The sequence below is a fragment of the Saccopteryx bilineata genome, chromosome X, assembly GCF_036850765.1.
Source record: "Saccopteryx bilineata isolate mSacBil1 chromosome X, mSacBil1_pri_phased_curated, whole genome shotgun sequence".
NCBI classification, from domain to species: domain Eukaryota; kingdom Metazoa; phylum Chordata; class Mammalia; order Chiroptera; family Emballonuridae; genus Saccopteryx; species Saccopteryx bilineata.
The window spans coordinates 99,797,989-99,825,067 of record NC_089502.1 but is presented as its reverse complement, the minus strand read 5'-3'; the positions used below and the strand labels follow the sequence as shown (position 1 = coordinate 99,825,067).

Genomic DNA, 27,079 nt, shown 5'->3' with positions numbered 1-27,079 from the left:
ACCGTGGGGCTTCAGCAGACGGAGTGACCCCTGTTCAAGCCAGCGACCTTGGGTCCAAGCTGGTGAGCTTTGCTCACACCAGATGAGCCCGCGCTCAAGCTGGCGACTTCGGGGTCTCGAACCTGGGTCCTCCGCATCCCAATCCGACGCTCTATCCACTGCGCCACCGCCTGGTCAGGCTGTTTTGTTTTTTTTGTTGTTGTTGTTGTTTTTTATTTTTTTATTTTATTTTTATTTATTTTTATTTATTCATTTTAGAGAGGAGACAGAGAGGGACAGAGAGAGACAGAGAGAGAGGAGCTGGAAGCATCAACTCCCATATGTGCCTTGACCAGGCAAGCCCAGGGTTTCAAACCAGCGACCTCAACATTTCCAGGTCGATGCTTTATCCACTGTGCTACCACAGGTCAGGCTGTTTTGTCTTTTAATGAAGATTTTTTTTTTGTTTGGTTCACTGCCATTCTTTCCTCTCAGGTATTTGAAGTTTATTGGTGGCAAGGTAAAAATCAGCGTCAAATCTAAAAAAGGGGGGGGGAGAAAGAAGAAAAGAAGGAAGGGAGGAAGGGAGGGAGAGGGAGGGAGGGAGGGAGGGAGGAGGGGGGGGGAGAGAGAGAGAGAGAGAGAGAGAGAGAGAGAGAGAGAGAGAGAGAGAGAAAGGAAAAAAAAGAGGTCTAAGACTTCACTGGAGGCAGGATTCCCCTTTGGAGTCACCCGGGGAGGGCGGGAACAAGACCAGCGCAGAGCTTCCGCTTTCATTTCTCTGATTATTAAGTCAATCATTTTCATTAAAGGAGAACCGTGGAAGGGCGGTTTTCTGTCGGCAAAAAACTTCCTTCCCGACGAGTCCACCCATGACATAGGGATGCCATAGTGTCACATCAGAGTGTATACTTTATGAGAGCTCAAAAGCCAGACCAGATGACCTAGATTATGATAAAACATTTTATTTCAATTTATTTCACCTGTCAGTTTTATTCTTTTCCCTCCGTCTTTAAAACAGTGAATTTCCGGAATAGATGGATTTCTCCCCTTCGATTCCTGGCCAGTGGTTTGGGCCGACCCTCATAATGACAGGAGAATGAGCTGCGTCTGCGCAGAAAGCTGTCGGGGGTGGGGGGTGGGGGGAGGAACATGGCGCAAGCTCTGTCTGAGGAGGAGTTTCAGCGGATGCAGGTGCCGCTCGCCGGAAAAAAGACCACCCGGCTGGGCTACTGGGGGCGGGATAGAGAGAAATCGTGCCACCGGCTCTGAGACGGGGTTGGTTGGGATAGTCCTTGAGTCTAAGAGGTTGGTCCAGAGAAGGGAAACTGAGGCTGAGTGGTGAGACTGTTGAATTCCTAGATGCTATTGGGCTCTAAGGGGTTGAATTCTGTGAGCCTTGTGGGCAGAGGAGAGAATCCTAGAGTAGGGGATACCTCACTCAGACATGGAGGGGATGAGACACTTGGGCCTGTGTAGGGGATACCATGGGTGGATGATCATAACGTTAGACTTTGAGGGAAGGAGATCTTAAGAGGGAGAAACCATTTTGTCTGGAGAGGAAGGAAGTAGGCATTAGGTCATTTACGTCATGGTGGGGGAAGCCCTTGAGAGGGCAATACCATAACCTGGGGGGAGGTGGACATTTTTGTGGGAGATACCATTGTGCCTAGGGCTTGGGGAAAGACCCCACATGTTGACATTGTTTCTGGAAGGGGTAGATCCTGTGCGAGTAGTGGTAGTGGATCCCAAGAAGGGGTGGTACCATTGGATGATTAGGGGTCATTAGACCTGGGATAAAGAAGCACCTGAATGGGTAATACCATTAATCCCTGTTAGAGAGAGGACCAGATAAGTGATACCTTACTGTATGGAGTGAAGATCACTGAGCTTTGGGACAGTACCCTTGACTGGGTACTCTGACAACTTGATACTTTTTTTTAGGAAGCAGACTCTGAAATGGGATGAAAGGTCAAAGTGAGCCCTAGTTTGAGAGTGTTCCTTACTGGAAAAGACCATTGGATTTTCTGTGTGTGGGGGAGACTCTAAAAGGAGAAAACCCTGAGTAGGGTCCTGTGGGAGGAGAGGAGGAACTCTGAGTGAGAGTAGGTAATCCACTGGTCTTTGAATGAGGGAAACCAGTTGTTTCTATGTGAGAGACACTGAAGGTGGAAGGTTGAGATCATTGGACCATGAAAGGGGAAGACCCTTGTAACTTGTGCAGGGGGTCCTGAGTGAGTAAGAGTAATTCAGCTGACCCACCCAAAACCTTGTTGAGGAAAGACTCTGAAAGATGTAGGGCTATCCCACTGGATCATAATTGGGGAGATCCTAAGGGGGGGGTGAGGACACTTGAGTGAGGGAGATTTATTGCATTGGGCTATGAGTGAAGGAAAAACCATTGGGCTCTGAGAGATAGGAACTCTTGGGGGGTGCTGAGGATGTACCTATTGGATTAGGACTGTGGGAGACAGATCACTGAGTATGGGACAGGACAGATGCAGGAAACATTCTGTAAAGGCCAAACCCTCTAACCTTTAGTACAGCACCAAAGGGGTGGAAGCTGTTGCCATGGGAGGGAAAAGTCTTGGTGGAGTAAGGGACAGTGGTTCTGGGAAGAGCTGGCATCAGTGCCCTACAGGGCTGGTAGGTAGGTGTATGTTGTTTGACATGGTCCATACTTCACTTTCCCTCAATTCTTGAAGGGGCACTGGACATATTTTAAGAGCCTTGGGGGTAGAGACCTTGGGAAGTCGCCTTTCACTCAGATTGGTCAGGAGACTGCTAGGCCCTTTTCCCTTGGAAAAGAGGAAGACAAGCCCCTGTCACCTGCTCTGGCCAAGAGGATAGGTAACACTCACCCCTGACAGAAAAACAAAACAGTGTTTAGTGTGTGACAAGGTCAGTCAGGAGGAGGAGGAGGAACTTTATCCTGTGGGTGTGGAGAGCCGTGGAACACACATAAGCAAAAGCCTGACTAGGTCAGTGCAGAGAGGATTGGAAGAGGAGAGATGGAGGCAGCAGGGAGATGGAGAGGTTCTAAGTAGAGCTCGAGAAGGTGGGGAAAGGGCTGAGAGTCTGGAAGCTCATTTAGTATGCAATAAGCACAGGTCTTAAGGAGTGACTGAAGAGGCACGTGGAGGGCTGCAGGGTCGGCGGGGCTCGGGGGATTGGCATCCTCATGGTGAGGATAGGGGCACACTCCTGACCAAATCATTTCCTTCCCTGCTCCTCCCAAAGGCTCAGCTCCTGGAACTTCGGACAGACAACTACCAGCTCTCAGATGAACTACGCAAGAATGGTGTTGGTGAGACAAAAGGGTCTTATTAAATGAGGGTGGCTTTGGGGGACAGAGGCCAAGGGAAAGCACCTCAGGGGCCCTGGAGGGAAGATTTTTCAGCTCCTGGCCACTGGCTAAGGCTGAACTTCCTGCTTTCCTTACACCAGAACTCACCAGTCTTCGACAGAAGGTTGCCTACCTGGATAAGGAATTCAACAAAGCTCAGAAGGTAGTTCTTCTACCAATCACCCACCCATACTTTCCTGTAGCCATCTGACTCATTCATTGGTCCAGTGAGCACCTACCTGTGAACCAGACCTAATGTTACATTCTGTCATTAGTCATTCAAAAAATGCTCATGGGAGTCTCTTTAGTTTGCTAATTTTATCTAATTCTGCTTAATGTATTGATTAATTTTAATTTAATCTTAATTTATTTTTCAATTAATTTTATTGATTTTAGAGAGAGGGGAAGTGGGAAAGACAGACATCAACTTGCTGCTCTGCTTATTTATGCATTCATTGGTTGATTCTTGTATGTGCCCTGGCCAGGGATCAAACCCACAACCTTGACATATTGGGATGACACTCTAATAATTGAGCTACATGGCCAGGGCCTTAGCTCATTTTTTTTTTACAGAGACAGAGAGAGGTATAGACAGGGACAGACAGACAGGAACGGAGAGATGAGGAGCAATCAATCATCAGTTTCTCATTGCGACACCTTAGTTGTTCATTGATTGCTTTCTCATATGTGCCTTGACTGCGGGCCTTCAGTAGACCGAGTAACCCCTTGCTGGAGCCAGCAACCTTGGGTCCAAGCTGGTGAGCTTTATGCTCAAACCAGATAAGCCTGCGCTCAAGCTGGTGACATCGGGGTCTTGAACCTGTGTCCCCAGCATCCCAGTCTGACGCTCTATCCACTGCGCCACCGCCTGGTCAGGCTTAGCTCATATTTTTTAATTTAGAAATTAAATTTAATGAGATGACATTGATCAATAAGAGTACATAGGTTTCAGGTAAATATTTCTATAGCATTTGAACTGTTGATTGCGTTGTGTGCCCATCACCCCAAATCAAATAATTTTCAGTCACCATATATTTGTCCCTCTTTACTCCCTTTCCACCACTTCCTCCTCATACACCCCCTCCCCCTGGTAACCACTTCACTTTTATCTATGTTTATGAGTCTCAGTTTTATATCCCACCTATGTGTGACATCATATAATTCTTAGATTTTTCTGATTTACTTATTTCACTTAGTATAATGTTACCAAGGTCCATCCATGTTGTTGTAAATGGCAATACGTCATCATTTCTTATGGCTGAGATAGTATTGCTCTGTATATATGTACCACATCTTCTTTATCCAATCCTCTATTGAGGGACACTGGTTTTCCGTGTCTTGGCCACTGTAAAAAATGCTGCGATGAACATGGGAGTGCATGTGTCTGTGTACTAATTAATTCATTTTTAATCTCAAGTACTTATTTATTAACATCTAATTCACTAACATCTAACTAAAGAGTCAAATCTAGTGGTAAATCTGCCTTGAATCTGCCTCCTCTCCTCCACTCACTCTCCTGCCTTTGCTCCTATTTCCCGTCCGTGTCCTATTCCTGTTGGTAAAGTGAGACTGAACCTACCTCTCCAGTCTTCTGAAGATAAGATAACATAAGCTGCTGTGGCCCCTCAAGGCATTCAAGGCCCTCCTTTGTGTCTTTCTTTACTGTTCTGTCCCCATGCATAGCACAATGTTATATATAATGTGTACTCTATAAATACTTGTTGGATAAAGGAATACAGAATGCAGAAAGTCTAGCACAAGAGTCCCCAAACTATGGCCCGCGGGCCACATGTGGCCCCCGCCGCACTTCCGGAAGGGGCACCTGTTTCATTGGTGGTCAGTGAGAGGAGCATAGTTCCCATTGAAATACTGGTCAGTTTGTTGATTGAAATTTACTTGTTCTTTTATTTTAAATATTGTATTTGTTCCCGTTTTGTTTTTTTACTTTAAAATAAGATATGTGCAGTGTGCATAGGGATTTGTTCATAGTTTTTTTTTTTATAGTCCGGCCCTCCAACAGTCTGAGGGACAGTGAACTGGCCCCCTGTGTAAAAAGTTTGGGGACCCCTGGTCTAGCAGTTGGGAAGCTGGGCTTCTCTTTAATAGGACACTAATTGCCCCCACCTGACAATGCCCTGCGCCGCTCAGCAGAGGAACAGCAGTTTCCATGGTGCATGGGAGGGATACACATAGATGTGTTTGGACAGGTGTAGTGAAACAGCCACGGTATTTGAGTGCGGAGACCTAACCCATGAACAGTTAAACAGTAAGACCCATGAATAGCCTCAACAGTTTAGAGGAGAGGATGTAAGGATGCCACTCATTCACTGCATTGTTCCTGTGGGCTACAAATTATCATACAGGTTCTGTGGTTAACGATGCTCCCATCCCCCAACCCCTGTTATTATGGGCGCCCCCTTGACACTTGTCCCTCTCTGTTTACCTTTTCTCTCTCTCTGTCTCACCTATAGGCACTGAGCAAGAGCAAGAAAGCTCAGGTAAGGGGACCATGGTGGATGACTGTGTCTGGGAGACTGTCTTAGTGGGGAGATTTCTGGATGCTGGGATCTCCTAGTGCTGGCCTTTCTCTGTGTGCACTCGCATCTGTGACTGTCTCGCTGCCATATGTTTCGGTGTCTGTCTTTGTTTTCCTGTATTCATTCATCTCTCTGAGCCTCTCTCTGTGTGTCTTTCCTCCTCCCTTTCTCTTTCTTTTTCTCTCTGACTCTGGCTCTGTCTTCCTGTTCTTTCTGTCTCTGTCTTCCTGTTCTTTCTCTCTTCAACCTTCTCTGTCAACCCCCATCTTTGCAATCATTTCTCTTTTCTTTATCTCTCTTTCTGACTTGTTTCACTCTCCCCCATTCCTCTATCTTTTCCTCTTTTCCTCACTTCTTTCCCCAACCCCCTCTATCCTCTCTGTTCTGTTTTTCTTCTGTTGGTCTCTCTGATCCTGTCTTCCCACCTTTTCTTTTTTTCCTCTCTCCCTTTCCATCCTTCTCTTCTTCCCGATCTATTCCCTTCTTCCTCATCTCTCTCTCCCCCCTCTCTCCTCTATTTCTGCTACTTCTCTCTTTCCTCCAACTCTCGCCCCCTCATGTTTCTCTCTCCCTCCCCATTTTCCCTTCTCTCTAACCTCCATGTCTGCCTATCTTCCTCCCTGTATCTCCTGATTTCACCCATCTCATTCTCTGTACTCTATTTTCTTTCTGCTCGTGTCATACTCTTCCTCTCTCTGTTCCTTTGCCCCACCTCCCCGTCTTTCTGCCCCTGTTGGAGACCTGGCCCGTGTCTGCCACTGCAGGAAGTCGAGGGGCTGCTGAGTGAAAATGAGATGCTGCAGGCAAAGCTGCACAGCCAAGAGGAGGACTTCCGTTTGCAGAACAGCACACTTATGGCCGAGTTCAGCAAGGTGCTGCTGCCTGGGATAGTCAAAGGGGACCTGCGGGGTAGGGGCCATCTGGGCTGAAGCTGCAGGACAGCAGAGGGTGGTTGAACAGAGGCAGGCCCTGGATCACTGTCCATGGTGCTGAAACGGGACCTGGATTTCTACTGGGGGGCTGTGGTTTAACAGATGAGGCTACCCACTGTGTTGGGATTAGAAGGCTCCAAGTCTTGAGGTCACCTGGTTCCTGAACAAGTCGTTCATTTTTTCCTGAGCTTTAATCTTATATATATTTTGGAGCTGATACTATGGAGCCCCAGGATGTTGGCGAAGTTCTTATATTTAACATGAGATGAACAGATGTTCAAGCTGTTTTCCTTTTCTCTTTCTTCCTGACATGAGCCTGGGGTTCTAGTTCTACATAATTGATCCTGGATTGGATAATTCTATCTTCACACTAATTTTAGTGTTCTGGCTATATCTAAACCTACTGGGCAGTTAGAGACATTGTCTTTTGTTCCCTGTCTCCATTCTTTATTCATGCTGAGTGATTTTCAAAGTTTCTAGTCTGTTTAAAAAAAAAAAGTCTCATGGCAACAAAATGGCATTTTCAAAGCTTCACATGAGAATGTAGTGCTTATAAAACAAAATAAAACATAAACAACCTTTAAGCAGGTACAATACCAGGAGAGGCGATTTAGCAAGTAGTAGTTAAGAGCCAGGAGGCCTCAATTAAACTGTTGGCTCTGCCTTTTACTACCTGCAACCTTGAACATGTCACTTGATCTGCCTAGTTCTTAGTTTCCAAATGTTTAAAATGGAAATGATGATAATGATAGTACCGGTACCTGCCTTTCAGGGCTTTTGTGAGGATTGAATGGGTAAATATCTTTAAACTACTTAAAACACAGCCTTGCACATAGTATCAGCTATGTAGATATTAGCTCCTAATAGTATCCTTTTATTAATTTATTTTCCCTCTAAAATATTTCTTGACTATTGAAGAGTTCTATATCCATCCTGTGGCCCTGCCCTGCCTCAGCCCTTTCCCCCTCTCACCTGCTATATTCCTGTGGCCTCCTCACTGGTCTCTTCACTTCTAGCTTCTTCTACTAGACCAAGCCCTAAATTGGTGTCCTGACCAGCAGGTCTTACTGCCTCACTCCTTTAAACAACACCTCCCAGTGGGTCCTTGGCCCCTACAGTTCAGAGCCTCTTGTGCTCACATAACAGCTAACATCATCACCTCACATCTCACTGCTTCCTGCCTTCAGCCTCAATGGTAGTGTGGTTCTTAGGGGGTGAGACAGGGGCAGGCGTTCCTCCATAAATCCTGCTCATGTTCCCCAGCACCTGCTTTAAGCTAGGCCCTGGGCCATGCATAGAACCTCCTTTACACTTTCTTCCTCCTTTTGGGAACTGAAAGTGCTCAGAGAGATCTGAGTTCAAGGCCTGCCTCCCCTCACCACTTATTTGCCAAAATATTTCAGTTCAGTTGTTCCTTCAACAAATAGTTATTGAGCACCTGCTTTGTGCTCTGTGTTACAGAAAATAAGTTGTGAGAGGCACAAAACAGTCCCCACTCTTGAGAGGTAGGATGGGGAAGACGGTGATAACGTAGCAAACAAATAGGGGTGTTTTTTGTATTTTTCTGAAGCTAGAAACGGGGAGACAGTCAGACAGACTCCCGCATGCGCCCAACCGGGATCCACCCGGCACGCCCACCAGGAACGATGCTCTGCCCACCAGGGGGCGATGCTATGCCCCCTCCGGGGTGTCGCTCTGCCATGACCAGAGCCACTCTAGCGCCTGGGGCAGAGGCCAAGGAGCCATCCCCAGTGCCCGGGCCATCTTTGCTCCAATGGAGCCTTGGCTGCGGGAGAGGAAGAGAGAGACAGAGAGGAAGGAGAGGGGGAGGGGTAGAGAAGCAGATGGGCGCTTCTCCTGTGTGCCCTGGCCGGGAATTGAACCCAGGACTTCTGCACGCCAGGCCGACGCTCTACCACTGAGCAAACCGGCCAGGGCATAGCAAACAAATAGTAGTACTGATAACTGGCAGTAATCAGTGTTTACTGTGTGTCAGGTCCTGTTTGATGTGTTTTACATTATTCACTCTTTTAATTCTTGCAGCAAGCAGATGATATGTTATCAGTATCCCTATTAACAGATGAGAAAAACTGATCCCTGAAGAGATGAAGTAGTTTGTCCCAAGGTCACATGGCTAATAAATGGCAGAGTAGAAAGTCACATCCAAGCAGTCTGGTTTCCGAATCTGTGCTTAAGACTCTATGTTACAAAATTTAATTGTCAACCAGGATTATGATCCAGAATTTTTCAGAGCTTTAAGAAATTAAAAATATATTAGTTAAATTTAATTATAATTAGTGCTGGATAAGAAAGAGGCAGAGTTCTATGCTAGAGAGTATTGGAATTTCTGTATTGAGAGATACTACTTGAAAGGTGACTTTTGAGCCGAGCTCTGAAGGATGAAAACCTGCCATATGGAGAACTGGATTAAAGGAATGATGTTCTTGGTAGAAAATATCCCTGGCAATAAAATAAAAATATTTGGTAGGTTTCGGTATTCTCATCTGAAAATGGGACAAGGGCTCTTGTCAGGTCTGCTGTGAGAACTGTATTTGAGCCAGGAGTTGATCAAGGGGTGGCTTAGTTTTACTGGCATTGTACATCTCTCCAAGGCCAGGGGCTGATGACGTGGGGTGGTAGGCAGTGCTGGCCCTGCAAGTGCCCTTAAGACTCTGCGGTGCTTAGGCTCCCAGACACAGACCCCTCCACAGAAGAGGGATGGCGGTGGGGCTCTCTGTGCTGCTGACATCTTGGACCAGCAACTTGCAGAGGAGCCTGAGGTCTTGGATTTCAACTGTGAGGTTGGAGTTGGCAAGCAGAAAATGACTCTCAGTATTCTCCAACTTCTGTGACTGCCGCTTAACAGATGTGCGAATTTGAAATTGTTTAACATCTGTGCTTCGGTGTTCTTATCTGTGAAGTGGGCTAATGAATAATGATAGCATCTGTGTCACAGGAGTGTTATGGGAATTAAATAAATTGTAAAGTGCATGGGCCAAGTGCTTTGTATATTTCAGCAAATATTCTGATACTCTGCCTTTGTGCTCTCTTACTCTTCCCTTGCTCAGCTCTGCAGCCAGATGGAAAAACTGGAGCTGGAGAACCAACAACTGAAGGATGGGGCTTCCACAGCAGGGGCTGCCCAGGCCGGGAGCGTTGTGGATGGGGAGCTGCTGAGACTGCAGGCGGAAAACACAGCCTTGCAGAAGAATGTGGCAGGTGCATGGAGGTCCTGGAGATGTCGTGGGGCCTGGGGAAAGGTAGAAAGGCTTCAGAATCAAGCTTGGCCCTCCCGTGAACCCCAATGGGTGACTTTAGACAAGCCATTTCACCTCTCTGAACCAAAGCTTCCACATTTGCAAAGCATGTGTAGTGATAGCTGTCACCTGGGAGACTACAGTAGGGATGAGAGGTGGTATCTTTCTGAGTTTAGTTCAGTGTCTGGTACCTAGCAGATTTGACAGATTAGCAGATTGAACATCAGAAATAAGCTGTTGGCTAAACGGCGAAGTAGAATGAAGGAACGTTGTGAAGATTCTGAACCTACATTGTCAGTAGGGTCTGAGACGAAAGCTGAGAGAAAACCCGATAGAGTGTTGGGGGGTCCTGATGTGTGGACCTTTGGAGAGCATCTGGGGCTTGTGGGGTAGTGGGTGGCAGTTGGGTGATCAGGAGGGAGGCTGTAGAATGTGGCTAGGGATCAGGAGGTTATAGGAAGGATTCAGCTGTGTAGACAGTGGAGGGTGGTGGGCATAACCTTGAAAAGCTGTGGGCAAGACTTGGGAAATCAACTTGGTGCAATCTGATGGTAGATAGGATTTCAGTGTTTTGTATGGCTTAAAGGATTTATGATTTGTGTGGATGGGGCTGAACCTTTCTTTTGTAGGCTTGTAATCATTGGGGCAGGGTTTCTGCTACCTGAGGGGTTGAAGATCAATTATTCCTCTACTGGACACATAACAAGGGGCTTTGGAGACTACCTCATCCATCAGTTATCTCTGTTCTACTCACTAGCCCTGCAGGAGCGCTATGGGAAAGAGGCCGCAAAGTCCCCAACTGCCAGTGAAGGCCAAGGGGACCACCCAGAGGTCCAAGATCCCACTGTCTTGTCCCCCATGCCACTGGAAGAGGTGGAACTGAAGTGGGAAATGGAGAAGGAAGAAAAGAAATTGCTCTGGGAACAACTACAAGGCTTGGAGGTGAATCTGGGTTTGTTGGGGCTGGGCTGCCAGGTGGCGGACAGATGCCCTAGCTCTGCCTGTGAAGCCACGGAGATGTTTGTGACATCATCGTCTTGTGGACAGAGATTAGGGAGGCAGGAGGTCAGGGGAGGGCAGAGAGCTTACTTCCCCACTTGCTTATAACAGCTCCCTCCGTTCCCTTCCCTGCAGAGCTTGAAACAAGCTGAGACGTCCAGGCTACAGGAAGAACTTGCTAAGGTGAGACTGCTCTGCTTTCCTGGGCCTTTGCTTTACCCCATTTCTCACCTGCCACGCTTCCCCCAGCAAGGGAAGACCTGGCTGAGCGACCTCTCATAGCCTCAGTTTTGTCATCTGTGAAATTGAGAGACTTACACTTATGTCTTAGTTGCTTTCAATATGAAATGGGCTAATGTGGTCTTACTATGACTTGTATGTGGTGGGCCTCATTCATTTCTTCTGGGTCCTCCCAGCTGTACTTGTTCATCCATCCATCCATCCATCCATCCATCCTAGAATGTATAGACTTCAGGCTCTTATCTTAGGAATTGGGGACCTATGCCTGACCTGTGGTGGCGCAGTGGATAAAGCGTCAACCTGGAAATGCTGAGAGGTCGCCGGTTCAAAAAAAACCCTGGGCTTGCCTGGTCAAGGCACATATGGGAGTTGATGCTTCCTGCTCCTCCCTCCCCCTTCTCTCTCTCTCTCTCTCTCTCTCTCTCTCTCTCTCTCATTCTCTCTTATCTCTAAAAAAAAATTAATAAAAGGAATTGGGGACCTAGTGTTGTGGAACCAACCGTTACCCTGCTTTCCACGCCTCCCAGCCTAGCCATTCTATTATGTAGCCATTGGTCGATATGTTGGGGACATAAATGCTGGACTTTGGAGCCTGAGGGAGCTGGATGGAGATCATATTGTTGCTGCTGGACCAGCTGGGCAACCAAATGACTGAACCCTTCTGAGACTCAATTTCCCCAATTGTAAAACCAGTATTACTCCTCAGGACTGTTTTCCAGGATTCTATGAGATAACATAAGTAAATTCAGCTTCCGAAAAGCACTTAGTAAGAAGTAGCTGGAAATATTAAGTTCATATTTGTCTTTACTGATATTGTGATCGTTATCGCTTGTCTGTACCCCTCTCCCACCCCAGCTCTCTGAGAAGCTGAAAAAGAAACAAGAAAGGTAAATTTCTTTTTTCCAGAGGTGGGGGAAGGAATTTGATGGGACTAGAGAGAGGACTGACACAGAACTCACTCATCCCTGTCTGTCTGTCTGTCTTTGCCCAGTTTTTGCCGTCTGCAGACAGAAAAGGAGACGCTATTTAACGACAGCCGGTAACTACCAGGCAGTATTTGTGGACAATAGAGACAGTGCCCAACAAAATTTACTAAAGACCACAGGGGCAGAGCTGGGAGATTGGGACTTAAGTCATGGTCATTATACCTTCCCATAACCCTTAGGAACAAGATTGAAGAGCTACAACAGCGAAAAGAAGCTGATCTCAAAGCCCAGTTGGCTAGAACTGAGAAGCTGCAGCAGGAGCTCGAGGCTGCCAATCAGGTGACGGGCTGAATTCTGAGATCACTGGGATAGGGATCAGGGCTGGAAGGTCAGGGAGCTCTGAGGTCTGTGGAGACTAGTTGGGGAGTTTGTATGAGATTGAGATCTCTAGGCTCTGGGCCTATCAGTGTAGGTGGGTCTGAGACTCTTGGGAGCTAGGGCTATGGGGGCTGAGTGTGTCTGAAACCCCTGGAGATTGGGGTCTGGGTGAAGCTATAGTCCCTGGAGGCTGCATGTGTCTTAGAGTCCTGGGGCCTCCAAACTGAAATCTGGGTGAGTGTAAGACCTCTTACAAATGGGGGCTGAGTTTGAAGTCACCAGGAACCTAGGTGTTTTCTAAGATACTTGGAACTGGGATGTAGGGGTGTCTGAGACCCCGGGTATAATGATCTGGTCTGGGTGAACCTGAGATCTCTGATGACTGGGTATCCTACCCCCCCCAAGGCCTGGAGACATGCTATCAGGTGGTCAAAGAGGGAGTCTGTATAGTTCTCTGTACCCCAGGGGAGGCTGAGGTCTAAAACGGCCTCCCCTGACCTGGTCCCCACAGAGTTTGGCAGAACTGAGAGATCAGCGACAGGGGGAGCGCCTAGAGCACGCAGCTGCTCTGCAAGCTCTACAGGATCAGGTACATCATCCTGGTGCGCTTGGGCGATGGGGGGCCGGGGCAGGGCAGCCCAGTGGGCATTGTTACAGGCAGACAGGGCCCCAGGGGTCCTTCTCTCCCTAGTTGTGGTATGTGTGTGTGTGTGTGTGTGTGTGTGTCCTTTCTTGGCTGTTCCCTTGTTTTGGACCCACTCTCACCTGTTGTGGGTGGGCTAGGTGTCCATCCAGAGTGCAGACGCACAAGAACAAGTAGAAGTGCTCTTGGCTGAGAACAATGCTTTGAGGACTAACCTGGCTGCCCTGGAACAGGTACAGGACACTTGGGAGCCCTTGCTGATCCCTGCCCAATTCCCCATCTCTGCCTTTTTCTTTCTTTCTTTCTTTCTTTCTTTCTTTCTTTCTTTCTTTCTTTCTTTCTTTCTTTTTTTTTTCAGATACAGAAAGAGAAAGTCAGAGAGAAGGACAGATAGGGACAGACAGGAAGGGAGAGAGATGAGAAGCATCAATTCTTCATTGCGGCACCTTAGTTGTCCATTGATCGCTTTCTCACATGTGCCTTGACCTGGGGGCTACAGCAGACCGAGTAACCCCTTGCTCAAGCCAGCGACCTTGGGTCCAGCTGGTGAGCTTTGCTCAAACCAGATGAGCCCACACTCAAGCTGGCAAACTTGGGGTCTCAAACCTGGGTCCTCCACATCTCAGTCTGATGCTCTATCTATTGCGCCACCGCCCGGTCAGGCCCCGTCTCTGCTTCTGATCCATATTGGGGCAGTGTAGTCCTTACCTCGTGCTGTCCTCCCACTTCTGTTTCTGTTTGATTCTCAACTTCTTTCTGTTGGCTTCCACCCCTTTTCTCTTTGGCTCTCCATTCCTGCTTCTCTTGCATTCTAGTTTCTTTCCAGTAAAGTGCAAGAAGTAGACTAGTCTTAAGTGTACACTCAATGAATCATGTCTGTCTGCTTATCTATGTATCTATATATCTATGTATCTATCTCCATGTAGCCACTACCCAGATCAAACACATAGTATTTTCTATACCCTAGAAGTCCCTTCTATCTCTTCCCAATCCATACTTCCCCTGAAGTAACCATCCCTCTGACGTCTAGCAACACAGATTAGTTTGTCCTTTTAACTTCATGTAAATGGAATCAGACACCCATTTTTGTGTCTGGCTTCCTTCCTGTGGCATTATATCTATGAGGGTTATTCACATGTAGTACTGGTTTGTTCTTTTATCTCTGTGTAGTGTCCCATTATATGAATATACCACGTTTATCCGTTCCCCTGTTGATCTTTCTTCCACAGTTCTTTGAAGTTCTTCCTCTCTCCTCCTGGCTCTCTGGAACTGGGAGGCTCACACCCTGTGACTGGCCCCTGGGGCCCCCTTTCACTCCACTTCTCGTCACTACTACTTTCTCTAGATCCAAACAGCAAAGACTCAAGAACTGAACATGCTCCGAGAACAGAACGCTGAGCTGACAGCGGAGTTGCAGCAGCGGCAGACTCAGTATGAGGACCTTATGGGACAGAAAGATGACCTCAACTCTCAGCTTCAGGTGACACCTCTGGCTGTGAGCTGTCTTCTCCTAGTTCCCTAGTGCTGGCTCAGTGGAGTTAGCGATGAGGTGCAGTGGGAAGACTGTTCGTTCTCCCTTCCTCTCCCAGCAGTAGACTTTGTGTTTGGGCACATAGTGGTCTAGCTGATGTTTCCCTGCCTCCCTCACAGTCAGGTACAGCCACGGAATTAAAAGTGGTGAGTATAGGCCCTGGCCATTTGGCTCAGTGGTAGAGCGTCGGCCTGTGCAGAAGTCCCGGGTTTGATTCCCAGCCAGGGCACACAGGAGAAGCGCCCATCTGCTTCTCCACCCATCCCCCCCCTCCTTCCTCTCTGTCTCTCTCTTCCTCTCCCGCAGCCGAGGCTCCATTGGAGCAGAGATGGCCCGGGAGCCATCTGTTTTTCCCCAGCGTATTAGCACGTGTGTGTCCTAGACCAACTTGTTTCTCTTCTCTGAGACTAAGCATCTTCAGTTAGTTGGGAGAAGCCGTTCTGATTCTATAACACATCCTAGAATAATAAGGTTTCTACTGAATAATATAGAAGTTTAGTTCTCTCTCACGTAAGAGTCCACACAGGTTTCCTAGGGATGGAATGATAGCTTCTGATCTATCACCAGTGACCCAGGTTCTTTCCACATTGCTGTTCTGCCACCTTCAACACAAGGCTATCTTGGCATCCAAGATGCTTGCATAAGCTGCCCTACTATCATGTTTATATTTCATCTGAAAGGAAGGAAGAAGCAGCAAAGGCCCAGCATGTCCCCTTCCTTTACAACCTATATTATATACTCACCACTTTTTTTTGTTTCTTTGTATTTCTCTGAAGCTGGAAACGGGGAGAGTCAGTCAGACAGACTCCCGCATTTGCCCAACCGGGATCCACCCGGCACGCCCACCAGGGGGCCACGCTCTGCCCACCAGGGGGCAATGCTCTGCCCCTCCGGCACGACCAGAGCCACTCTAGCGCCTGGGGCAGAGGCCAAGGAGCCATCCCCAGCGCCCGGGCCATCTCTGCTCCAATGGAGCCTCAGCTGCGGGAGAGGAAGAGAGAGAGAGAGAGGAAGGAGAGGGGGAGGGGTGGAGAAGCAGATGGGCGCCTCTCCTGTGCGCCCTGGCTGGGAATCAAACCCGGGACTTCTGCACGCCAGGCCGACGCTCTACCACTGAGCCAAATGGCCAGGGCCTATACTCACCACTTTTAATTCCGTGGCTGTACCTGACTGTGAGGGAGGCAGGGAAACATCAGCTAGACCACTATGTGCCCAAACACAAAGTCTACTGCTGGGAGAGGAAGGGAGAACGAACATTGTAGAGCAGCTAGCAGTCTCTGCCATGTTTCTCATGTAGAAATGGAGAGGATAGTACCCACTTTACAGGGTGTAAGGAGATGGTCTATTGGAAGTGTTCTGGGTGACCTGCACCTCTTGGGGGCTCTTTATCAAACTCACCCCCTTTGTCCCCGCATTAGGAGTCATTACGGGCCAATAGTCGGCTACTGGAACAACTTCAAGAAATTGGGCAGGAGAAGGAACAACTGACTCAGGAACTACAGGAGGCTCGGAAGGTGGGCAGCTCTGGGAAGGCTGTGAGGGGAGGGAGTGGCCTGGGTCACAGGGATGGGGCAGGTGATGTGGCCCAACTGGCAGGAAAGAGAAGGGATGCAAAGTGACCAGTCCCATGAGAATGGGTGAGTAGCAGCCAGTTCTATGAGAATGGGGAAGAAATGGAGTTTGGCTCATTCCATGGGGCTGGAGAGAGGGGTGTGGGCCTTCTTTGACGTTGGGGAAGGATGCTGACTAACATCTTCCTGCCCCACCTTCCTGGCCCCCAGAGTGCTGAGAAGCGGAAGGCCATGCTGGATGAGTTAGCAATGGAGACGCTGCAGGAGAAGTCCCAACACAAGGAGGAGCTAGGAGCCCTCCGACTTCGGCACGAGAAGGAGGTGCTGGGGGTGCGTGCTCGCTATGAGCGCGAGCTGCGCGAGCTGCACGAAGATAAGAAGCGGCAGGAGGAGGAGCTCCGTGGCCAGATCCGCGAGGAGAAGGTGGGTGGGTCGATGATGCTCTTCCACCTCTAAAACAGAGGAGCACAGCACTGCCGTGCGCCGGGGAATGGCATGGTGAGGTGCCCGCTCCTCCACCTGCCTGGCCCATCAGTCTGTCCTCTCCCAGGCCCGAACACGGGAGCTGGAGAATCTCCAGCAGACCGTGGAAGAACTTCAAGCTCAGGTACACTCTATGGATGGAGCCAAGGGCTGGTTTGAACGACGCTTGAAGGAGGCTGAGGTGAGTTGGTGCCTGCTGGGATGCAGAGGCTAGTCGGGGAGCATGTCAGACCAGGGGACAAAAAGTGGTCGGGCCCTGAAACTTTCTGAGATGCCCTGGACTTGGGTATCCCTGCAGCCTCCCTGGCTCAATAGCAGCCCCATGGAGGGATCAGGGATGGCCATCTACAGGGCAGAATGTCAGATCTGCACATTTGAAAAAGCACCTCTTCCTTCTGCAACTGTACGTCTGTCAGGAAGTTATTGTAATACATATACTAACTTTGTTTAAACAAAACCTCTTTCTGGAAAACTCAGGATAATGCACAAGGGGCATGCCACCCAGCTGTGAGGAGCATGGGTGCTGGAGCCAGTCATTTGCCTGGTGTGAGTCTCGGCCGGGCCGCTTGCTAGCTGTGACCTTGGCCAAGTTTCCTGACCTTTCTGTGGCTCATTTTTGTCATCAGTAAAAAAGGGACAATGATAATACCTACTTTCTAGATATTATGAGGGGTACGTAAGATGAGTTAATATATGTAAAGTCCTGTGTGACCGGGCAGTGGCACAGTGGATAGACAGTTGGACTGGGACGCAGAGGACCCAGGTTCGAAACCCCGAGGTCGCCAGTTTGAGTGCGGGCTCATCTGGTTTGAGAAAGGGTCACCAGCTTGAGCCCAAGGTCGCTGGCTTGAGCAAGGGTTCACTCTGTCTGCTGTAGCCCCCCCCTCTGGTCAAGGCACATATGAGAAAGCAAGCAATGAACAACTAAGGTGCTACAACAAAAAATTGATGCTTCTCATCTTTCTCCTTTCCTGTCTGTCTGTCTGTCCCTATCTCTGTCTCTGTCACAAATATGTGTGTGTGTGTGTGTGTGTGTGTGTGTGTGTGTGTAAAATCCTTACAACATTGCTGGTCTGCAGTAAATGCTGTATTATGTTTTATTAAACAAAATGTAAATGCAAATGTTGGTCTTGGATATGAACACCACAGCCCTAGATGTGACACTTCCGTGTATTGCCTAACGGCACACAGTGGCCCCCACAGGAGTGTGTTTTCGGCACACCCCGGGGCTCCCTGCTGCAGTCCCTCACACTCTCACTGGGCACGATGTCCTCTGGAGGGCTGTGGCCAGACCCGGGACTTGTCTTGTAGGAATCTCTGCAGCACCAGCAGCAGGAGCAAGAGGAAGCCTTGAAGCAGTGTTGGGAGCAGCATGCTAGGGAACTGAAGGTGCCCGTTGCATGGTGGCATCCCTCTCCAGGGAGGGGGAGGCTCTGGTAGAAGGGTGCTTTCCCGAGTTGAGGCCTGAGCTGCCTTCTGCTTTGCAGACCAAGGAGGAGGAGCTACAGGGTGTTCTGGATCAGCTCCAGCAGGCCCAGGAGGAGCGGGATTGCCACCTAAAGACCATCAGCAACCTGAAGCAGGTCCTTGTTTCCTCCATGGTCCCCAGATACACCCCAGGCCTCCGCTTGCAGTAACGGGGCAGACGGAGCACAGTGCATGCAGCCATTCCAGCGCCCCCCAGCCATGCTTTCTCTATCCCACAGGAGGTGAAGGACACAGTGGACGGGCAGCGCATCCTGGAGAAGAAGGGCAGTGCCGCGGTAGGACGGGGAAGTGTCCCGACACAGCCCCTCCCGCCCTGCATCCTCCACCTGTGGCCCCCCTGGGCCTCAGCCCCCACCCTTTCCCCTATTCCCTCAAAGCTCAAGGACCTCAAGCGACAGCTGCACCTGGAGAGGAAACGGGCAGATAAGCTGCAGGAGCGGCTACAGGACATCCTCACCAACAGCAAGAACCGCTCAGGTGAGGGGCCTGGACCTCGGGGGAGGCTGGGGCCCAGGGAAGTAGGGCTTGGGCCGGAAGGCCAGAGCTGCTTCCTGTACCTCACTTAACCGGCTCACTTGTTGTCTGTCCCTCTTGACCTTAGTGTATCTTTTTCCCTTTTCTCTGTGTCTGTCTCTCCTCTGTTTTCACCTCTCTCTGCATTATCTCTTTCTGTGTCTCTATCTCTCTTCTTTTTGCGGTGTCTTCTTCTCTGCTTCTGTCTCCGTTTGCCTCCTTGTGTCATCTCTCTATCTGCCTTTCTCTCCCTGCTTTCTTTTTCTAGTTTTTTTTTTCTCACACCTTTTTCTTTTCTCTCCCTTTATCGCTTTGCCTCTATCTCTGCCTTTCCTCTCTCTCTGTTTTTGTTTGTCTCTCTGCCTGTCACCCCATTACCTCCATATGCACATTCCCACACCTCACCCAGTGTCTCTATATCTCATATCCATTCTCTCATCTATAAATATGGTCTGAGCATCAATTCTCAGCCTTTTGGCTAAGCTCAAGCACAGGTATAAATATGGATTGAGTCCTCATGTTCATGTCCAGGGTCCCTGACAGGAAAGCCCCTAAGTCTTGCTCCTCCAAGAGCTCCCAAGTTGAGCTAGGTAGACAGACTTACGATCAGGCAGCAACATTGTGCTGTGATCATTATGCAGCTGAAGTCCATCTTATTTCTGCCATTTAAGCCAGAAGATTCAACAATGACAAAAAAAATTTTGACTTGCTTCAGACTTTTTTTTTGTTTTGTTTTTTTAGAAAGAAATGGCCTATAAATATGTTTAAATAAGTAAATAGGATGCAGTAAAGGCTCTGGTGTATCTCTCCCATATCACAGGCTTAGAGGAAACTTGCTCCCTGTCCACCCACAGCCATCCTGCTCTTGCTGGAGATCCTGAAACTCCAAAGCAGCTGCAGTAGCAGAGGCCTAAGCACAGTGGCCATGATTTTTTTTTTTGTATTTTTCTGAAGCTGGAAACGGGGAGAGACAGTCAGACAGACTCCCGCATGTGCACCCGGCACGCCCACCAGGGGGCGACGCTCTGCCGTGACCAGAGCCACTCTAGCGCCTGGGGCAGAGGCCAAGGAGCCATCCCCAGCGCCCGGGCCATCTTTGCTCCAATGGAGCCTCGGCTGCGGGAGGGGAAGAGAGAGACAGAGAGGAAGGAGGGGGGATGGAGAAGCAGATGGGCGCTTCTCCTGTGTGCCCTTGCCGGGAATCAAACCTGGGACCTCTACACGCCAGGCTGACGCTCTACCACTGAGCCAACCGGCCAGGGCCCCATGATTTTTGTTTTTGTTTCTATTTTTATTGATTGAGTTTAGAAAGACAAGAAGGGAGGGAGAGAAAAACAGAAATATCTATCTGTTCCTGTGTGTGCCCTGACCCGGGATCAAACCCACAAAGTTTGTTTATCGGGACAACACTCTAACCACCTGAGTCATCCGGCCAGAGCCACAGTGGCCATGTTTTAAGCAACATGGCAAAAGCTAATGCATCTCTCGCTAAATCAATGTCTCTCCAAAGCACTCTGTCTCCTGAAGTAACCTCTTTTTATAAAGGAGGAGTTTAGTTTCTCTTTTGTTACATATTAATGGATGAATCAACAAACATTCAAATTGTGTGCTATTCCTTCTCTTTGTTTGTTAGGTGAAATTCAGATTTAGGTGCCTGCCTATGAGAGTTAGCTCCATCTTTTCCTGTCTCTGTCTGCTCTGAGTTGTATTCTTTTTTTTTTTTTTTTGTATTTTTCTGAAGCTGGAAATGGGGAGAGACAGTCAGACAGACTCCCGCACGCGCCCGACCGGGATCCACCCGGCACGCCCACCAGGGGCGATGCTCTGCCCACCAGGGGCGATGCTCTGCCCACCAGGGGGCGATGCTCTGCCCCTCCGGGGCGTTGCTCTGCGGAGACCAGAGCCACTCTAGCGCCTGGGGCAGAGGCCAAGGAGCCATCCCCAGCGCCCGGGCCATCTTTGCTCCAACGGAGCCTTGGCTGCGGGAGGGGAAGAGAGAGACAGAGAGGAAGGAGGGGGGGTGGAGAAGCAAATGGGCGCCGGGAATCGAACCCAGGTCCCCCGCACGCCAGGCCGACGCTCTACCGCTGAGCCAACTGGCCAGGGCCTGACTTGTATTCTTATCCAAGGTCTTTGCCTCTGTTATCTGCTCCAGCTTGCTGTTTCTCTGGGGTTTTCTCTCTGTATGTGGGCGTTCCCTTGTGCTGTCTATAACCTGAGTCTGAGTACCTGTGTGTGTCCACATCGTCATCTTCCTCCCCGTTTCTTCACCTTTATTTTTCTTCTGATGTGTGTGGGTTTGCCTAGAGAAGCAGTTCCTTATTCTAATTTTGCCTCTTCCTATCCTCTTGTCTGCCCGAGTGTCATTTTGCCTCTTTCCATCTCTGTCAAATCTATTTCTGCCTCTTCCTGCCAGTGGCTGCTCTGGGACCCTGGGGGATTAGGTCTCAGGTTTCTCTTCCCTTTCTGCCCAGGCCTTGAGGAGCTGGTCCTCTCAGAGGTAAACTCACCAAGCCGGACCCAGACTGGGGATAGCAGTAGCGTCTCCTCCTTCAGCTACCGGGAGATCTTGCGGGAGAAGGAGAGTGCAACTATTCCCGCCAGGGTAAGGGGCAAGGAAGGGCCTCCAGCTTCAGCTTCTCCTGCCCCAACTCTGGGGCTCCCCTTTCCCCCTCCCCTGCAACCATCTCTTACTCTGGGCCCAGCACACACATTTCATTGTCAACTTTTCCCCAAGCTCACCAACTTAGATTCAGATTGCTAGGTGAGGGGTGGGCAAATTATTCTGTCTAACCTTCTGTTTCATCATCTGTGGGCTATTTCTGTCTTTCCTGGTGCCATAAAATAAGTGGTTCATAGTAGGTGCATCATCCATGAAGGAAGTCCTTTTTACCAACTCATAATTACCACGTGTTATTGTTGTCTATTATGTCAGCTTCCTCGCCAGATATGTTTATTTGCAAATAATTTTTTATTATTACATATGTGTGCCCTGTTTAAAAACACACAAGCAAAACTATTTTTTTTAATCCAAAACAATCACATCTGCACCCAGAGATCACCACTATAAATCCTTAGTTCATACCCTTGCAGGCCTCTTTTTTTAAGCCTAAGTGAGATCATAAGTAAGCTGTTTTACTTCAGCTGGCCTCTACCCTCCCCATTTGATAAACTTTCTTCTCATCTAATATTTGAACCTTAATCAGATTTCTGTAGTTGGCCCCAAAATGTCCTTTTTTTTTTTTTTGTATTTTTCTGAAGCTGGAAACGGGGAGAGACAGTCAGACAGACTCCGGCATGCACCCGACCGGGATCCACCCAGCACGCCCACCAGGGGTGACGCTCTGCCCACCAGGGGGCGATGCTCTGCCCCTCCGGGGTGTCGCTCTGCCACGACCAGAGCCACTCTAGCGCCTGGGGCAGAGGCCAAGGAGCCATCCCCAGCGCCCGGACCATCTTTGCTCCAATGGAGCCTTGGCTGTGGGAGCGGAAGAGAGAGACAGAGAGGAAGGAGGGGGGGTGGAGAAGCAAATGGGCGCTTCTCCTATGTGCCCTGGCCGGGAATTGAACCCGGGTCCCCCGCACGCCAGGACGATGCTCTACCACTGAGCCAACCAGCCAGGGCCCCAAAATGTCTTTTAATTGCTGGTTTTCTGTAAACCAGCATTCAGTTCCAGAGCACATGTTGCATCTGGTTGCTTAATGTCCCTTCAGTCTCTTGAATCTAGTGTGGTCCCTTTTTCATGACACCAACCGATAAAAGAGACCTGCCCAATTGACCCGTAGAGTATTCCGCCTTTTGGATTTTCCTGCTGGCTTTCTGGTCATATCATTTAGCTGGTTTCTCTGTCCCCTAGTTTTCCTATCAACTTGAATTTTGGTCACATGTGCTACAGGTTCTTCCTTCATCCTCTCTGTAAGGCTATGATGTGGCGGCTCCTGTCTCCGCCTTTACGCAGGGAGGGTGGGGATCCAGAGTTTCTGAGGGTGCCGAGACTTACCTACAGCCCTGGGTACTGAGCCCACCCTCCCCCGCACACCTGGCTTAATTCTCTCTCCTTCTCAGCCCTGATCCTGTCTGGAGCCACAGCACTGAGCCTGGGCTGGGCTTTCCCTTTTTCTTCCCTACAGTCCTTATCCAGCAGTCCGCAGGCCCAGCCCCCGAGGCCAGCAGAGCTATCAGATGAAGAAGTGGCTGAGCTCTTTCAGCGTCTGGCAGAGACCCAGCAAGAGAAATGGATGCTGGAGGAGAAGGTGCTGTCTGCCTGCTTGTCCCTATGTGGCAAGGAGGCTGGGGATGGGTGGTTGATGTTCGGCCCCTCTTCATGTGCGAACATATGCACTCAAGGGGTCTGAGGTGGGCTGGACCACCCCACAGGTGAAGCATCTGGAGGTGAGCTGTGCCTCCATGGCAGAGGACCTCTGCCGGAAGAGCGCCATCATTGAGACCTACGTCATGGACAGCCGTATCGGTCAGTGCCCCTACTCCCTTGGCTTTCACCGTGCATCCAGTCTCTCGCCCGCTCCCTCCTTCCCCACTGTCCAGTGCTGAGGCTTCTCAGCACTTATTAACAAGGTCACAGCTGGTGGAGGGGAGAGCAGAGAAGGCCTGTACCTGTGTGTCTTTTTCTGCCTGTCTCTTATCTCGGCTCCTCCCTCTTCGCTGGGTCTGTCATCTTTCCACTCTCTTCCTTTAGTGTGTTTCTACGCCCTCTTTCCCTTTCTTCTCTTTGTGTCTATTTTCTTCTCTCTCCCCTTTCTCCTCTTCTCTCTGTCTCTTCTTTCTGCCTCATCCCTCCTTCATCTTGTCACACTGTTCCCTCTAGAACTTTTCTTTCTCCAAGGAGTCCTTCCTTTCTCTTCTTTGTCCCCTTTCCTCTCTCCTCTTTGTTCTCCTTCCCCATCTTTGTTTCTTTTGCTCCTTTCTTTCGAACCTTCTCTTCTCGCATTTCTTTCCTTATGAATCGGAACAATACCGACTGACATGTGCTGAGAGCTGACTGCGCTCTGCACTTCACAGGCAGTCAGAGACGTTTTTCCAGCCCCATGAGTTAGTTAGTATCCCCATTTCTCAGAGCTGTGCAGCTAGTAACAGCCAGGGTCCACATGGCTAAGCCTCTTCCCCCTGCATGACATGGCCTGTCCCCCGCTTTCCTCCCCTGCTCTCTGTCTCCCTCCTTTCTGCTCTGTCTCTGGCCATCCCTCCTCCCACTCTGCTGAGGGGGTGGCTCTCAGCCTGGGCCCTTGCAGATGTGTCCGTGGCAGCGGGCCACACAGACCGCAGCGGGCTGGGCAGTGTCCTGAGAGACCTAGTGAAGCCAGGCGACGAGAACCTTCGGGAGATGAACAAAAAGCTCCAGAACATGTTGGAGGAGCAGCTTACTAAGAATATGCACCTGCATAAGGCGAGTGTGACCTACCAGCCTGCCCATCTGTCCATCCAGCCCCCTAGCTCCCAGGTCATCTTCCACACAGCCCTTAGGCCATCTGCCAGTTCTCTCTATTCACCCACCCTATTCATGGACTCTTTCTTCATCCTGTCTCCCCATCTTCCATTCAGCTTACGATTGTCAGTTTAAGTGTTCACTCTTCCTTCTGGCCTTGCATCCATCCACTCATCCATTCATACACATGCTCACTCAACACTTCCATTGACCCACCCTACCATTTGTCCATCTGCCCCAATGCATCTAATCATCTGCCTAATGTCTTTCCATCCATTTCCTGACCTACTGCTCTCTTTCTTACCTACTCATCAGTCATTCCTAGTCTTAGCTTTTATCCACCCACCCAGAGATCTGCCTGCCTTGTCTGGCAGGCTTCCATCTGTCCTCTGAACAGCTCATTTGTCTACCTGTTTCCCTACCATGGATCCCCTACATGTGTACCCACACGTCTACTTGCCCATCTTACCACCCAAATATTTCCCCTATCTCTGGGGGAGTAAAAAGGAATGCAGACGGGCCTCTGAGAAGCAAGCTCACCACTTACTAGGAAGAAGGTGGTAAGGGTAGGGGTCCTATCCTCCAGTTCACTATGCACAGCAGGCGGTCCACTGCCATATCCGTATCCCTAGCTCCGGAAGCTCGCACACCCTTACACGTGCGCCTTTCCTGAGCCCAACACCCTGCTGAGGGCTCTGTGAACTTCTCCAAACACCTTCCTGTCCCAAGCTAGACTTAGTTGGGCACTGATGAATGAGATGAGAGGGATGACACCCCAGCCTTGGTGGGGAGCTCATCCTGCCGCCTTCTCTGGCCCCTGATGGCTTGTTTGTTTCTTAGGACATGGAAGTTCTGTCCCAGGAAATTGTGCGGCTCAGCAAGGAGTGCGTGGGGTCCCCTGACCCAGACCTACAACCAGGAGAAGCCAGCTAAAGACCTGCAGGCTGCCCTCATCCCCTCTCTTCCCCATCCCCAGAACACCATTCCCTTGGGCTGAAGTGGGGAAATGGGGGCCAGAGGCAAAATCAAATAGATTTTGAGACTGGACATTAAAGGGGTTGGAGGCCTGATGGCTGGTTGTTAGTGACCCTGTCTTAGGGCAGTGGTCCCTGGGGAGTGAGGATCTTGAAGGGGGGGGCAGGGATTTCTTGTCCTCTTGGGCCCTGGTTCCCAAGGGCATTTGCCTTCACCTCTGCATGAGCTCTCCCTCCCAAAGACCAACTCTTTTTTATTTTATTTTATTTTTAATTTATGTCTAGAAGCCTGGCTACTCTGCATTTGGGATTGGGGATGTTGGGTGGGGTGCAGTCTGTGTTCAGCATTCTAGCAGTGTGCGTGCGTGCGTGTGTGTGTGCGTGTGTGCGTGCGTGCGTGCGTAAAGGCTGTATAGCCAAAATACCATCTGGCCATATGGGCCCACCCACTGACTGTCTGCTCTCATTCTTTGAATCAGTAGGGGTGTATTGGGGGTGGTGAGGTCATACTATCAGAATGCGATGGGAGGTCTCTGGCCACAACTTCACTCTCCTTCCCCCATTCTCACCCAGCCTGTCTCCAGTTACTGTTGACTAGGTCCTCATACTGAGTAGTACAGAAAAATCTGCGGATATATATGTGGGTGGATGTGTATGGGGTATGGGTATGGATGAGTGGACAAATGGGAGGATGGATAAGTGTTTGGATGGACTTATGGATAAATAAATAGAAAGTTGTATAGATTGATGATGGATAGATTGGGAAATAAATGGACAAATGGATGGATTAGTGAATGACTAGATGGATTGGTAGGTAGATAGGCAGAGGATGGGCAGGCAGGGATGTAAGTGGACAGATGAATGGCTAGGACAAGTGGGCAGATGGATGAGCTAATGAATGGGAAGAGTAGAGAACAGTTGAATAAATGATGGGCAGGGCTATGGATGGATGGACAGTGTTACATATAGATAGGCTGGTGAATAGTTAAGTGAATGGGTAAATATACGAATGGATGAGTGGGTGGGCGGGTGGAGGGATGGAGAAAGGGACAAATCAGGTGTGATGAGCTAGCAAATGGAGGCAAACTGAAAGGCTAAAATTGATCCTGCATTACTGCTCCCCAGTGCCACACACCTTTAATTACTAAAAATGAGGCCTCTGTGCGCCATGCCCTGTGTATCCTGTCTCACATCACTCCGTTTAATGTTCCCAATAACACCATCAGGTTGGGGTAACGCCTGACAACCGAGAAGACAATGCAAGTCACTTGCTCAAGGACACAGCAAGTCAGCAAAACCAGGGTTTGAACCCATCCATTCCAGAGGCACTTGGTACCTAGCACTACAGGAGCAGAGCACTCTAGGGGAGGAGGCATGATCCGAGGCTCCTGGATGTGGACGGAGTGGGGACTGCCTGGGAAAGAACCTGGTATAGGGGGTGGGACCTCATTTGTCCCTATCTGCACTCTTACCCCCAGTTCACATGTGAAAACCGGAGGATGGTGCCAGTCCCAGAAGTATTGGTTAGAGCTGGGCTTTAACCCATGTACCCCCCAAGCCTCTTTGGGGTCCTGGCCATATAGAGAAATGCCCCCTACTAGTCCCCCTCCATCCATCACTTCTCCAGCCTTGGGGGGCAGGGAGGGGACATCGCTGCATCATTCCCCGTGACACGCTGCACTAGGGCACTAGGGCCATTAACAGACGCCTCCCCATCGATCGCATCTGCTAAGAGCTGCTGATTCAGACGGGTGGGGGTGGGGGCCCCTAGGGGCAGGGGGGTAGGAGCTGGGCAGGAAGAAGGGGGAGTCCAGGAAAGAGGTGGGGAGAACTGGCAA

General features: G+C 49.6%; 1 protein-coding gene across 2 annotated transcripts; it reads left to right on the top strand.

Annotated features, from left to right (window-relative positions):
* Positions 1-1,109: 1,109 nt before the first annotated feature.
* On the top strand, positions 1,110-26,413 carry GRIPAP1 (GRIP1 associated protein 1). Of its 2 annotated transcripts, XM_066249345.1 has the most exons (26): positions 1,110-1,173; positions 3,220-3,286; positions 3,427-3,488; positions 5,797-5,823; positions 6,627-6,734; positions 9,863-10,013; positions 10,809-10,993; positions 11,186-11,233; positions 12,146-12,177; positions 12,282-12,329; positions 12,456-12,555; positions 13,106-13,183; positions 13,378-13,470; positions 14,583-14,717; positions 16,187-16,282; positions 16,550-16,762; positions 16,890-17,003; positions 18,134-18,211; positions 18,310-18,405; positions 18,529-18,585; positions 18,688-18,787; positions 21,298-21,428; positions 22,955-23,077; positions 23,202-23,295; positions 24,074-24,228; positions 25,108-26,413. In XM_066249345.1, the coding sequence occupies exons 1-26, from the start codon at positions 1,132-1,134 to the stop codon at positions 25,198-25,200; spliced, it is 2,526 nt and encodes an 841-aa protein (XP_066105442.1). In that variant the 5' UTR covers positions 1,110-1,131; the 3' UTR covers positions 25,201-26,413. The 2 variants fall into 2 exon arrangements, with proteins under 2 accessions (XP_066105442.1, XP_066105443.1); XM_066249346.1 differs by lacking the exon at positions 6,627-6,734.
* Positions 26,414-27,079: the final 666 nt, after the last annotated feature.